The 15,160-nt window shown below is 37.5% G+C and overlaps 1 protein-coding gene across 1 annotated transcript in view; it reads left to right on the top strand.

The window, feature by feature from the left end:
- Window positions 1–3,870: 3,870 nt before the first annotated feature.
- LOC139952080 (uncharacterized) overlaps window positions 3,871–15,160 on the top strand; it is a 108,887-nt gene continuing 97,597 nt past the window's right edge. The window contains exons 1-6 of the mRNA XM_071951030.1: window positions 3,871–4,098; window positions 8,498–8,614; window positions 10,296–10,415; window positions 11,458–11,577; window positions 13,033–13,152; window positions 14,556–14,666. Of these exons, the coding sequence (XP_071807131.1) occupies window positions 4,035–4,098; window positions 8,498–8,614; window positions 10,296–10,415; window positions 11,458–11,577; window positions 13,033–13,152; window positions 14,556–14,666 (652 nt within the window). The 5' untranslated portion in view covers window positions 3,871–4,034. The remainder of the gene's footprint in view (window positions 4,099–8,497; window positions 8,615–10,295; window positions 10,416–11,457; window positions 11,578–13,032; window positions 13,153–14,555; window positions 14,667–15,160) is intronic.

Genomic DNA, 15,160 nt, shown 5'->3' with positions numbered 1-15,160 from the left:
GCTAACAAAAAATGTTTTAATACATATACGCGTGAGACTTCCGTTGTCGTTGAGTGGGGTTTCCCGCGTGGAATATTATTCCAGCATGGGTTGACGTCATATAGGCTGTCACACCCATTACCAGTCTCAGCAGATGTTGCCATTTTTATAATTAGGCCATTTGCTAATATAAATAAACATAATTTAAATGCAATCAGTCAGTTGTAGTAAATGCGTAAATTCACTCACGATGTTTTGCGTTAATCATCAGGCGGTTTGTGAGGGTGTGTTAAACGCACTTGTCACTATTGGTAATTACTCAAAATAGATGTTAGCATAAAAAATCTACTTGGCAATAAGCATTGAAGAACTGTTGATATTATACAAAATTGTGAGACACGGTTCCCTCTGAAATAACGTATTTTTTGAGAAATGAGTATAACAATTGCTTACAATTACAATATCATTAACAGTAGCATGTAGTACACGCATTAACACGACTCTCTTTGAAACATTGCTCTGTGATTTTCACCTTTTTTCTGAAATCCTTTACGAACAATGAAGCTGAAACCTATACAACAATTAGGTAAATTGTACGACATACATCTTCATTCGGGGATTCAACACTGGACGCGTTTGGGAATTGTCAAAGACCGGTATTCTCACTTGGTGTATCCCAACATAAAATAATAAAATATTTTTGCATAAAATAACAAAATCGATGAAAATGTTGACTCAATTTGGCCATCGAAGTTGCAAGAGGATAATGAATGGGAAAAATACATTTGTTGCCTGAAGTCTTTTAGTTTGAGTGAGAAATTACCTCTCTCAAAAACCGCGTTACTTCAGAGAAAGCCGTTTCTAAGAATGTTTTAGCTCTCCATTGATCGTATACCAAGTAAGTTTTTATGCTTATAATAATTTTATTAAAATTATTATCAATAGTTTTCAGTGCCTTTAATGTGAGAAATACCCGGTGGTCTGTAGATTAGTGGAGCATATCAGGGCGACACCAACAACCAAACCCATATTCCACGAGTCCACGGTCCCCGCCCAGGTAAATGACGGGCAAGTAATGCTATATAACGACGCTAACCACAGAAACTGTGAATTGTAGCTCCGGCGGCCTAAACACCTGTTATAAATAATATGGAGATTTATAAGGTAATTTATAGAGTGCATAATATTATTGTTTGATTTAATGGTTACGCCCATCTTCACCGAAATTTAGATGTAGACCTGTGTCGCCCTCGTGTCGAACTCAAATGATAGTTTGCACGTCAAATTGACGGCAATTATAACGAATCTGGACATTTTAATGTAAGTAAATTCATTAAAATGAATTTACTTGCGCCACTTCTTGTAATTCAAAATGGCGACGCGAGAGATAAAATGCCAAAGAGTCATCTTTCATTACAAATCAACTCAGACACTCATAAATTACAACATCATATAATAGCTGCCTTAACCACCTAAAATGTTGTCATTGTTACCATTAGTTAGGTATATAATAAATAAAGTTAAAGGCAGTGGACACTATTGGTAATTGACAAAGACTAGCCTTCTCAGTTGGTGTATCTCAACATATTATGTATAATGACAAACCTGTGAAAAACACACCCTTGTAACTCGAAGTTGTGTGCGTTTATGATTGATTTCGAGACCTCAAATTCTAAATCTGAGATCTCGAAATCAAATCAGGGAAAATTACTTCTTTATAACTTTATACCATCAACCTCACCCATTTCTCGTTACCAAGAAAGGTTTTATGCTAAAAATTATTTTGAGTAATTACCAATATTAATTACTTGAAAATGCGGCATTTTTCTTTTTCGACATTTGTCAACGATTTTTTTGCCGCACTTTTGCCGCGCGTGCAAAAAATAATACTCGTGAGTTCAACACGGCAAAAGTGCCACGTTTAGTGCAGGCCTATACATCGTAAAATCAATTGTTTTTTCGAACACTTTTCGAAGTAACTTTATTTATCATATTCTAATGAATCCAAATGTCAGTTAGTCCATGAAGGGAGGGAGGCCATGTTAAAAACCTAAATAAAAAATTGTACAAGTTCATAAAGTTGTGGATTCTGCTGAGTAAAACAACGTATATATACAAAGTGGCACAACTTTACTATCCCTCTATACCCCAAAACAACTTCCCAAAAGTAAGTTCCAAAATGCATTACAACCCATGTTTACGGTGGAATTTTATTCTTAAACAAAGTTTATCCCCGTCAAATCAATGCTTTCATTTCCAGACAAAAGGTGCATTTGGTTACTGCCAAAGACTAGCTTTCACAGTTGGCGTACCTCAACATATGCATAAAATAAAAAACCTGTGAAAATTTGAGCGCAATCGGTCATCGAACTTGCGAGATAATAATGAAAGAAAAAACACCATTGTCACACGAAGTTGTGTGTGCGTTTAGATGGTTGATTTCGAGACCTCAAGTTCTAAACCCAAGGTCTCGAAATCAACATCATCTCGAAAACTATGACACTTTTTTTATAGAATGCTTTTTCTCGCAATGTTTTATACCGATTTTGGGGTTGAACAAAGAAGTATACCATCAACTTCCCCCCGTTACTCGTCACTAAGAAAGGTTTTATGCTAATATTTATTTCGAGTAATTACCAATAGTGTCCACCGCCTTTAATAGTCCATATTATGTTTATGTTGTTGTAAGATGTTGTTGTTAAATGTTGGATGTAACTTTGATGCAAGTATCTTCTTCCTGATCACACCTACCCAAACTCTTACCACACCCTGGCCACACCCACGTCCTTGTTTATGCTTGATTTTTACAACCATCGATCGAGCAAGGAGTCAACGGCCTGTTTTGTCCACCACTGGTGTCGTCATTTCGTAGATGCAATCTGAGTCACAGTTCTTATATGACGTAATCACACGCAACATGAATTCACAGCCACACACCACGCCCTCTAACGTCACTATGGATAAATCAATAACTTTGAATTCTTGACATTAATGGTTGACTTGCTAACCATTCACTTCTCTGGATACAACGGGCTAGCGATAAATATAAAGAAAGGCAAGGGACAAAAAGTTTGAGACGTGCGCACAGAACAGCTTGTGACGTTTCATTATGACATAGCATCCCCGTGATCATTATTTTTGAACTGACAACCAACGCTGACAACAAAACAAAAGTTTATCCAGACGGGGAAAATAACACCGGCTTATTTAAACTTTTGTAATTTGTTAAAATAAAATAAGGAGTTTGGAATTGGAAAGCATACTTTGACAGTCGTTGATCTAAATGTTTTTACATCAGCACTTCAGGACTTGTAGACTTATTTGAAAGAAAATAGAAGTTTTCAACTAAACACAACAAATGGATGTCTATAGTAATAGATTCATCGTCGATTGAAATTCAAATATTCCATAGTGTTACCCTCAAATTTGTCTAACACGTTATCCACACTACATTATATCACTCCCGTCCGACCCTTTCGCTATTTAACATCGCACCTTTTATAATGTCTGTAATTTTCTTATTAAGTAGCCAGCCTAAGTATTTTCGTTTACAGTTTAAAAATAAAGTAATTAAAGTCAAATTAAAAAAAATCTCTAGCCATTTATCCAGAGTAAACAGACACGGTAATGATGTGACATAACTCCACTGATGACACCCAACATCATGTTTTATTCAGCAGTCGTCCCATTCAATTACCCCATTCTATTTGCTTACGGGGATGTTAGGCACTTTCACATGTAAATCTCTATCTGACTCAACGGTCCGGACCACGGGGGGATCAAAACGGCTTGCTTCGCCATGCAACCATTGTTCGCCGTACAATAGACGACCTCTCCGAAACCCCCAATTCAAAAAGAAAATATCGGTTTAGTTTAGAGGCGACCATTTTAAATACCGATCACTTTCAAAATAAGCAGAGTAGATTCGAAAACGTTTTTCGTCGACAGAGTGGATTATTTACAGATGGAATGATACAGAAGTTGGTGTGATTTCATTGGAAGGATTTAATACTGAAGTCAGGAATTTATACCAGGTTTAGTTACGAGATAAAACCATGTGGATTTGGACGCAAGTGTTTGGTGTTTTGGTTCTTCTGCTGGCAGAGGGCTATGCACAAAGTAAGTGAACTTTATACAACGGTCTTTTTAAAGACAGTGGACACTATTGGTAATTGTCAAAGACCAGTCTTCTCACTTGATGTATCTCATCATATACATAAAATAAAAAACCTGTGAAAATTCGAGCTCAATCGGTCATCGAACTTGCGAGATAATAATGAAAGAAAAAATACCCTTGTCACACAAAGTTGTGTGCGTTTAGATGGTTGATTTCGAGACCTCAAGTTCTAAATCTGAGGTCTCGAAATCAAATTCGTGGAAAATTACTTCTTTTTTCGAAAACTATGGCACTTCAGAGGGAGCCGTTTCTCACAATGTTTTATACCATCAACCTCTCCCCATTACTCGTCACCAAGAAAGGTTTTATGCTAGTAATTATTTTGAGTAATTACCAATAGTGTCCACTGCCTTTAACATTTAAAAGTGTTACGTAAAACTACATGAATGGAAAACTGGGTAAGACCTACTTATAGAATAACAGGTACTTTATAAGAGAGTTTGGAATTCGTTTGTTTTGGGTTTTGTTTTTGGTCAGTGGCGGGTGGGGTGGGTTGACAGTGTGATTTCGGTGATTAGGGTAAATGATAACTAAGAAGTGGATTATGAATTACAAAGTCAACAGATCAATATTATTACACAATTTTTTTATTTTTTTATTTACTATATTGAAGTCTTGATTAATGATGACCAATAACCTACTGATTAGAATGATTGTGATGAAAACCACACTGTTTATAGCATGTCCTATCTCAATTTGTTTGGGGAAGGTTCCTCAGGTCTTTTTAAGGAAGGAACCTTGAACAACTGTCAAAATGTCAGATTGTAATTATTGGATTTCTCAATTAGTCCCGAGAAAAGTACCATTTTCGTTAAAACTGCTTAGGCTTACAATAAATAGCACTACTCAGTCCTAGAACTATAAGGTTCGTCCCACTATCGTGAAAGTTGGGGCTAAATCTACTTACTACTAATACTTAATACGGTTTAATGAGTTGAGCCTTTGTGACCCCATATCCTACATGTATCTTTTCCTCCTCCAAGTGAAAATCAAGTTTTGACTTAAAACTTGCAACAGTTTTCGGCTTGATGTGGAAGGGCGTTCCTTACGTTTATTACTCTTTGGTGAAGAAATTCTTCCTGCATCAATTTTTTTCCAGGGATGGCTTGAAGAGCTTAAGAGATGTTCTGCTGCCCACCTTATCGAGGCCTTTTAATATTTTGAAGGTCTATATAAGGTCCCCTCTTTCCCTTCTCTTTTCCAGGGAAAGATAGAAGTTTAGTTCTATAGAAGTACAATAGAACCACAAACATACGGAAATACAGAAGCTGCTGGTTTTACGCAAAATTACACACATTGTACACACAAATTTACACATTGCAACAAGTTTGATACATTGTTTCCGATAATTGAAAACCAACAGGAAGTCACCTTGCTACTGGTATTACGCACAACCAATGTGAATACATTGTGTACACACCAGCGAAATGACAAGTTGGTCTTTGTTTCAATTTCCGAAGTACACTAATAAATTTATATTGGCTTTATAGTAGGACTTCCAGTTCCCGTATTGCTATTTGTATTACACATTAAGTTTGCTCCCAACATGTGACCGTGTTCCCTTAAGAATGATAATAAACATCTTGATAATTAAATTGATTTGGTTTTGGAAATTGTACTCATAAAAAACAGTGTTCCTATCGCCAGTTACTTTAGTTTGCTAAGGCAGATATCAAAACATGTCTTTAGAAACTTAACTTTGGTACAATTTTTGTTTAAACTTATCATACATTAAGTTAACGCATTCTGATTGGTACTATTGGTAATTGTCAAAGACCAGTCTTCTCACCTTAGTGTATCTCAACACATGCATAAAAAAAGTAAAGAAATTGAGCTCAATTGGTCGTCGAAAGTTGCGAGATAATAATGTGGAAAAAAACACCCTTGTCATACAAAGTTGTGTGCTTTCAGATGCTTGATTTCGAGACCTCAAAATCGAATTATGAGGTCTCGAAATCAAATTCGTGGAAAATTACTTCTTTCTCGAAAACTACGTTACTTCAGAGGGAGCCGTTTCTCACAATGTTTTATACTATCACCCTCTCCCCATTACTCGTTACCAAGTAAGGTTTTATGCTAATAATTGCTTTGAGTAATAGTGTCCACTGCCTTTAATACAGTATACTATTTATATCTCCAGCACTCAGTTTGCTGATTCTATAAAAAAAAAAAAAAAAACAGATAAAAGGTCAAATTAGTCACACTGATAGTAACAACAACACCAACACAACAACCAGTAATATATATCGTGTTGTATTTTCTTGAATGGTCCTTTCTGTGCTAAAATTTCATAATATGCAAATAATATACAGCAATATTACAATTAACATTCCTTTTATGCACGCCATTCTCTTAAAAAAGACACATGTTGCAAACCACTCTGCTGCTGTAAAAGTCATGAGGCCTTGTGATCGATTGATTTGTTTGCAAATGCTGAATTCATGTTGGGTCTAAATTATAGTGTTGTCGAAAGACGTGTCAAAAGCCACAATCATGTGAGCACATTTTGGTGTCCGCATTTTAAAAGCCACTGAATTCAATGGCCCAAAAAAATGCGGTGTCAATAAGGAATAAAAAGTGTTTGAGTCTGTCGAATACAAGATCTGCAAAAAGTAGCTCATTATTGTTCAAGTGTTGACTTTAACAAAAAAGTGTAGGCTACCCATGACTGTGCACGTGACTGTGCACATGTGTATATTTGACTTCTTTACAAAACTAAATAATACCAAGTCACAAAATAAATTGTCGAAAGATTCTCGTGTACACGTATGTTGACAAAGGTGTAGGAATACCGAAGTTACCCACGTGAAATATTCGCGAATAACAAAAACATTCACATTATAAAGCTGAGTATTTACCAGTCTACCATATTGTACCGGTTTCTTTTTCCATTCTTGTCCACTCAATGAGCTTTTGTTACTTCGGTTGTTATGACAACTAAAGTGTCAAAAGATACACAAAAGTAAACAAAACACACTAGTTTTACACGTGTTTAGTCTGCTAAGCGCAGTGACCCATGCAGTTCCATTTGACCGAGCACATAATGCGCAGTGACGTACCTCTAAGGAGGTTCCCAACATTGTGATCCCAACCGGAACCAAATCAAAGTAAAGTTTTACTGTTGTTTAGTAAGGCTTTCGGATGCAGATGGCTGCACTGCACTTTGCGAACCCGCATTTGTTTGTTAAGAAACACCTATAAATAAAAACAGGGTACTCGGAAGTATTTCATCCGTATGATAAAAACGGGCCCTTGTAAAATAAATTTGTTCGTTTGTTGTTTAAGGAGAAATTCGTGTAGGTTAATTTGAAGCGCATAGAACAAAACTAAGTAAAGTTGTCGCTTGTGGAAAACTTTTTCGTTAATTTATACATGTAGTCTTACCTGTTATCTTATAACTACCAGCATCTGTTGATTTAATTGTAATTTTATAAGGCTTTTGATTTAAAGGCAGTGGACACTATTGGTAATTACTCAAAATAATTATTAGCATTCAACCTTGCTTGGTAATGAGTAATGGGAAGAGGTTGATAGTATAAAACATTGTGAGAAACGGCTCCCTTTGAAGTAATGTAGTTTTCGAGAAGGAAGTAATTTTCCACGAATTTGATTTCGAGACCTCAGATTTAGAATTTGAGGTATCGAAATCAAGCATCTGAAAGCACACAACTTCATGTGACAAGGGTGTTTTTTCCTTTGATTCATTATTATCTCGCAACTTCGACGACCGATTGAGCTCAAATTTTCACAGGTTTGTTATTTTATGCATATATGTTGAGATACACCAAGTGAGAAGACTGATCTTTGACAATTACCAATAGTGTGCAGTGTCTTTAATATAACTACCACTTGTATATCTTATTGTGTTTTCATTCCTGAAATAAAACAGCAAACGATCATATCAAAAGATGACTAAAGCCCTCGCTAATTTGAAGCATGGCTGTAAAATTTTACGAAACATTATTCGTGTGAAAGGACAAACCAATTGTTTCTCTACTGTCCAAGTTCTCTTGCAAAATGAACATTCAAACATTGCTACATTTTACATTCATGCTAAAATAAAGCAAGGGACACCTCAACCAAATATTTCAAGAGAAGTCTTTCACCATTACCTTCTGTAAACCCTGTAAGTTATTTGTAAATCTGTGAACTTTTAATTTTTGTTCTGTTCAGAAAGTGTACAATGGCTTTAATTATGTATTTATACTTTGTAGATAAAATAAATAAAAAATTATGTACCGTAGTACCTTTGCTCTATTTTTGAATATAATATTTTTGTCCGTGTAACTTATTGATTCCTATATTTGAATAAATTGTTCACTCTATTGTTTTAACCTACAGCTGGCTGTGACAGTGGTCCGTGTAAAAACGGAGCTACGTGTCAAGGGTTTACGAGTCTGCCAGATTTCTTTGTATGCACGTGTGAACAAGGGTTTCAAGGAAATACATGTGAACAGGGTAAGATACCGGATAGCGATCCATGAGCACGAAGAGTATGACACATCTTGTTTCCAATGTTAAGAATTGATGAGTATTTGTATTTGAGCCCGCCAACCACACAACCAATCAGAGCATTGATTGACTTGCACTGGATCCTCTTAAAGGAACACGTTGCCTTGGATCGGACGAGTTGGTCAAAACAAAAGCGTTTTTAACCGTTTTTTATATAATGCATATGGTTGAAAAGATGTTTTAAAAGTAGCATACAATGATCCACACAAGTTTGCCTCGAAATTGCGTGGTTTTCCTTCTACTGTGCGAACTATCACCGTCGGCCATTTATGGGGGTCAAAATTTTGACCCCCATAAATGGCCGACGTGTTAGTCGACGAGGTAAAAGGAAAACCACGCAATTTCGAGGCATGTTTGTGTGGATCATTGTATTCTACTTTTACAACATCTTTCTACCCATACGCATTTTATAAAAAACGGTTACAAACGTTTTTCAAAGACCAACTCGGCCGATCCAAGGCAACGTGTTCCTTTAACCCCTATAAATAAGCCCACTCTTCTTTTACCTCTTCAGTCTCCTGACGATGACTAGAGCAAGCTAATCGAATCGTTGAGACCAACCCAAGAACTGACTCCGCGTAGTACAGTTAATTACGATTCTATAACCTAAAGTAGTAGTTCCAGTCTATTTCTATACCATCCGCCCAGGTATAATGGTTAATAAGCAGAACAGTTCTTTTGAGAAGTTTCCCAAACATCCGAACAATCTACTCTGCGGTAGTAGAATGAAGCAAGACAGTTCTCTAAGAACAAACTCTACCTGATGGCAAGTAGATACACACATGGTGTTACCGCAAACCAAATATAATTTGATACCTCACCGGCCATGCAACGCCTCAAATCCTAAATTTGATGTTTTGACGGAAAAAAAGATCATAATACCTCTTTAGCGTTTAAACGTACAATTTGCCGTCACATAATCAGACATAGATAACCTAAAAATAAATACAACTAAAAGGGCTAGTTGCGATAACGCAACCCTCCTCCCATCCATTCGTCTGGAGGAGGGTTACGATATCGCAACTATCTCATGGCCTGTATGTTTCATTTTTGAAAGGGTAAGGGCACCAATATTTTCTCCTTGTAAATTTATCGAGCTTTTTAAGGGCACCGAGGCAATGACCATGTGGTGTGGAGGCAATCGCCTTCGTTGTGCCTGCAAGTCCCTTGAAATTTTATGTGCATAAACTAAAATATTATAAGTTTTTATTCAAGCTTATATTTTTTTTATACGTATCCTGGATTGAAAATATACAAAATAAAAAAAAAAAATCATTTTCTTTGCAAGAGCTATGTGAAAAATAAAGTAAAATTATAAAAATAAATACGCACTATTGACTGTTTAGGCCAAAGTCTCCCTCACACCAGTCTTAGCATTGGTGCGCATCCAACAATTTCCCCTTGAGGTTTTCCCCCAATAAGCAAAACGAAAATGGCCGTGCCCTTTAAAATTCTCTGGCCGTTGACGCAAAAACTACAAGATGAAATCAGGACTACGGTATTAACCAATCCATTTAATTGTACTTTAACCCCCTTTTTGTTATCATTCTGCCTATATATCCACACTCTTCTTTTTATTTTGATGCTTATTAATTTGTGTTTTAAATAATTTGTTTTTGTAATTTAGCAATCACTGCTTGCACCAGTAATCCGTGTCAGAATGGTGGGCAGTGTTTTCTACAGAGTGGAGTCAGCGGCTACACGTGTGTTTGTACATCAGATTGGGCTGGTACCAACTGCGAAGTTGGTAAGTGATGCCCTATCTAAAAAATAGTGTATAGTTTTCAGAATGCTTCGATAGACACTGGACATTATTGGTCATTTTCAAAGACCAGTCTTCTCACTTTTTGTATCTCAACATATGCATAAAATAACAAACATGTCTTCGAAATTGCAAGATATTAATGAAGGAAAAGACAACCATGGTCACACGAAGTTGTGTGCTTTCAGATGCTTGATTTCGAGACCTACTATTCTAAATCTAAGCTCTCGAATTCAAATTTGTGGAACTACATGTATCAACATCTCCCCATTACTCGTAATCAAGAAAAGTTTTATGATAATAATTATTTTGAGTAATTACCAATAGTGTCCGCTGCATGCCTTTAATGTGTGGGTCCAGCCGTAAACTCTTCCTAAATTAGGATTAATCTTAGAACGAGTGAAGTTCCGTATCCTAAGACGTAAGGACGCATTGAACCCACCCTATAAGTTAGGACGAGTTTCTCATAACTTGAGATAGGATTCATCGTAGCGTTTCGTGAAATCGGCTGATGTGAACATCGAGTCATTTGGTCAGACCATTAGAACAAAAAAAAAACACAAAAAAACCAAAACAGTTATTTACCCGTAATACATTTCCCCCGGGCAGATCGGAGGTTAAAACAGTATTGATTTCTCTGGAAAGACTCTCAAAAATCGTGGAATTTAATTTGGGCTTCGGTATTATTTGTAATTAAAAAAGAAGCGCAAATAAAGAAGATTATTAATTTACTTCAGACAGCGGTCGCAAGTTCGCAACTGACTTTTACTAGTGAATGCAAAACTTTCCACCTGCTTGTTAAAAACGTTCACAAAAATATAGAAATAAAAGCAATACAGAACTAGCAAATCATTAACTTGTAATTAACAATTATATACTTCTTGGATAACCTTTCGTTTACCAGCCCTGTCTCTCCACTCAGTACCAAAATCTGTTTCTTATCTCAAGTTGATTAATATAAAGCAAATAATGATTTTGCAAGGATATTTTTTCAAAATTGATAATGTTATTGCCTTGATTTCTACAGAAAAGGGCCCATGTGAAAGCTTTCCATGCCAAAATAGCGGGACGTGTGTTACAGGTTTTAACGCCGCCTTCTATACATGTACATGTCCGGATGGGTTTATCGGTACCAACTGCGATATAGGTAAGTACAAAATGACTACAGTACTAGTCCAATACATGTAGACCTTTATTATCGTGTGGCCATCTTGATTTTTCTCAATTCTTTGTAACCAAACTGAGGCCGTGTCCGACTTGGCGACTTTGGTTACAGCTAAGGCTAGATCAGCGCGTCTGTCACATAGATATAGAATTAAATAACTAGATCGGCCGCGCGTACATACGCGCCATTGCCTGTGTAGAAAAAAATGTTGTTCGCCATGGACGCGGTAAAAAATTCACGTTCGAAAGGCGACGCGCGAAAATTAACACGGGAGATAGGCCTTTGACGCGCTAAATGTCACGTGCTGACGGCAACAAGTCACGTGCTGACGGCAACGCACAGAAAATGTACACGGGAGATAGGCAATGGCAGCCCCCATGCCAGAACCCGCGTATGTACGCGCGGCCGATCTAGTTATTCTATTTTATATCTATGGTCTGTCAGTGTTGAAGAATAGCAGACGCGCGCGCCCTAGCCGTAGCTGTAGCCGAAGTCGCCAATTCGGACACGGCCTGAGGCTGGACGAAATAATACTCTGGTGCCATTGCGCAATGAATGTTATAGCATTCATAATGTTGGAAACAGGGACAGGACCAAGATAGTGCAGCGTGATAGGACTCTTTCTTTCTGCCACTGTAGTATATCGATACGAAAACGTAAGGCCGCCAGGGCTAAGTGACTACATGTCTCATGACGATGACTAGAACAAGCTATAGTCGAAACGTTGAGACCAATAATTATTCAGAACTCACTCTCCTTTAGTGAAGTTAAAGATCCACTAAAAGCTTAAGTGTAGTCCCGGCCGATTTTCTACCTTCCGCCCACTGGTATAGGCCTAGAGTTCAAAAGCAGGACAGGGTTTCAGAACTGAGAAGTCTTCTTATCCAAAATCGACTGTAGTAGAATCATGCAGGTAGAACCAGAGATAGCAAAACAGTTCTCTAAAGAACAATCTCTTCCTGGTATATACACACATGGCGTAACCGCAAACCAAAATATTCCTCACAATGCAGTTTCTCAAATCCATCATGTGACTACTTCAAGACAATAATTTGAGGGACGAGGTTGTAGGGACGCCAACCCCCTCCTCCGATCCGCCCTCATGACTGTCACAGTGTGACACAGGAAAGACACAGATGATGCTATAACTAAAGAAATTCGTTAATTTATTAACCAAAAATTAATGGTAGGCTGGGGGGGGGGGGGCTTTTTGTGATTAACATTCTAGTGTTGCTGTTTCAGCAGTTTGTGTTTTCACACAATCAGTTTTTCTCGTAGATCTAAATGTATCTTTCTCTTTTCTTGTATACTGATGCAGCATTTTTTAAGGTTTACTGGAGGCGACAGAATATTATACAAGTAACAACTAATTGTTGTTTTGTGAATACTACATTTCTAAAACTGCAAAGTGAAATTTTGTAATTTTTTCTTTTGCAGAGTTTGTTGAGGATAACTGTGCGTCTGGTCCATGTAAAAATGGCGGGACTTGTTCAAACTTCGGCGGTGCTTTTTCATGTTCATGTCCGTCAGCGTGGTCTGGCCTGACCTGTGAAATTGGTAAGTATCAGTCAAAACAGTTTTTTTAAAATTTTAATTATGTGTCCGATCTGATAGACTGGTTCCTTGTTTTTTAGCTGCATGGTTGAAGAGATGAACATTTTCAGTACAACTGATTTCTTTTGATGCACTCATTTCATTGGATAAACGTGCTGTGACCTAAGCTCTATGTATCTGTGTTTTGATTGGTCTGAGGTGTCGAGTGGCAGCTGCACTTGCGGCAGCCATTTAAACAAAACTTGTCCTTGTGCATTATTGTGGTGTTCATAATTTATTACTGCATGTCTGAAGCGATCTTTAGCGGGAGACCGGAGCAAGAAGAAAACAATTTGTTTCTAACTTTTCCTCATGCATGTATTCCTATTTACTTGGTACCTTTTTGGCTATTGGTGGCGCCCTTCCCCCATAGGCGCATTTGTCAAAATTTGCACACACAAAAATACATTTTTTCACGCACGGCACTTTTTTACAACAGTGAACTTGGGGGAATTGGTAAGTAGGCCGTTAGTTTGGCTTTCTTATACTTCCGCGGGCATTTGACTAGGAGGTCAGGAGAGCGTCGTGTATTTCGTTTTTGGTGTTGTAAACTGTGACTGTTAGTGTTATTGTTTTTGAAGAGGACGGACGCTGCACTCTCACCGTCTCTAGATAGATGCATTCGGAAGAATGCACTGAGGGTCTCACCATGTGGAGCTATAAAATAGGAGTCCATGGTCTCACCTAGTCAGTATTCTTGCTGGCAAGTTTTACTTGCACCATGTATCTTAGGAGGTCCTGCTTTCAAGGTGTCCCTAAAATCGTGGCAAATCTTTTACCTCTCTGTGGTGGGGTTTTATTTGCTAAGCAAAGAGTCTCCTCACCCATGACAAAACCTTAGAAACACGTAGGGCTAGGCAGCGCCTAACGACTTGCCATCGATCCCAACTGCCGGCCGTCTATCTCAACTACAGCATGCCCACTTACTGAGTCTACTTTATTAAAGTGTGGTTAATTGGTGAATTTGTCGTTGACCCTGTTTTTGTCCCAACAAATTTTAATAATCCACCATGCCACCTATACCATCCGCCCTGGTAATAATAGTCAAAAGCAGGTGAGTTCTTTTCAGAACTGAGAAGTCTTCGAACCCCCGATCTTCTACTCCGCAGCAGTAGAGGTCAGTTTTTTCAGAACTGAGAAGTCTCCCGAACCCCCGATTTTCTACTCCGCAGCAGTAACATATAGCAAGAAAGAACAAACTATACCTGACAAGTAGATACACACGTGTTATCGCATACGAAATATACATTGATACCTCATCATGCGATGCCTCAAATTCAAATTGTTCCAAATTTGTGGACATTGTGTTTTGTGTTAGAAAAAAGTACATAGACCCTTTAATTTGTCTTTTTTTCATTCTACCATAGGTAACCCTTGCCTGAGCAATCCATGTCAGAACGGGGGCATCTGCAATAACTTCGAGTCATTCTTCACCTGTACTTGTATTAATTCATGGATGGGAGTGGTCTGTGCAGAGGGTATTTATATTTAATCCAATCTACATGAAATCTTAATCATTGAGACATATTCATAAGTAATTAACATTAGTTTCCAGTGTCATTTTTGTTAGTATCAATTTGTCACTTAAAACCAGTGGACACTATTGGTAATTGTCAAACTCGAGGCTTCACAGTTGGTGTATCTCAACATATGCATGAAATTACAAACCTGTGTCACCCTTGTCACACGAAGTTGTGGGCGTTCTAAACTTGAGGTCTCAAAATCAAATTTGTGGAAATTTACTTCTTTCTAGAAAACTATGGCACTACAGAGGGCTGTTTCTCACAATAATTTATACTATCAACCTCTCCTGATTTACTCGTTACCAAGTAAGGTTTTATGCAAATAATTATTTTGAGTGATTTCCAATAGTGTCCACTGCCTTGAAAGGCAGTAATAATTATTTTGAGTGATTTCCAATAGTGTCCACTGCCTTGAAAGGCAGTAATAATTATTTTGAGTAATTTCCAAC

This window comes from Asterias amurensis, chromosome 20, assembly GCF_032118995.1.
Source record: "Asterias amurensis chromosome 20, ASM3211899v1".
Taxonomy (NCBI): Eukaryota; Metazoa; Echinodermata; class Asteroidea; order Forcipulatida; family Asteriidae; genus Asterias; species Asterias amurensis.
This window is presented reverse-complemented; position numbering and strand designations above follow the sequence as displayed.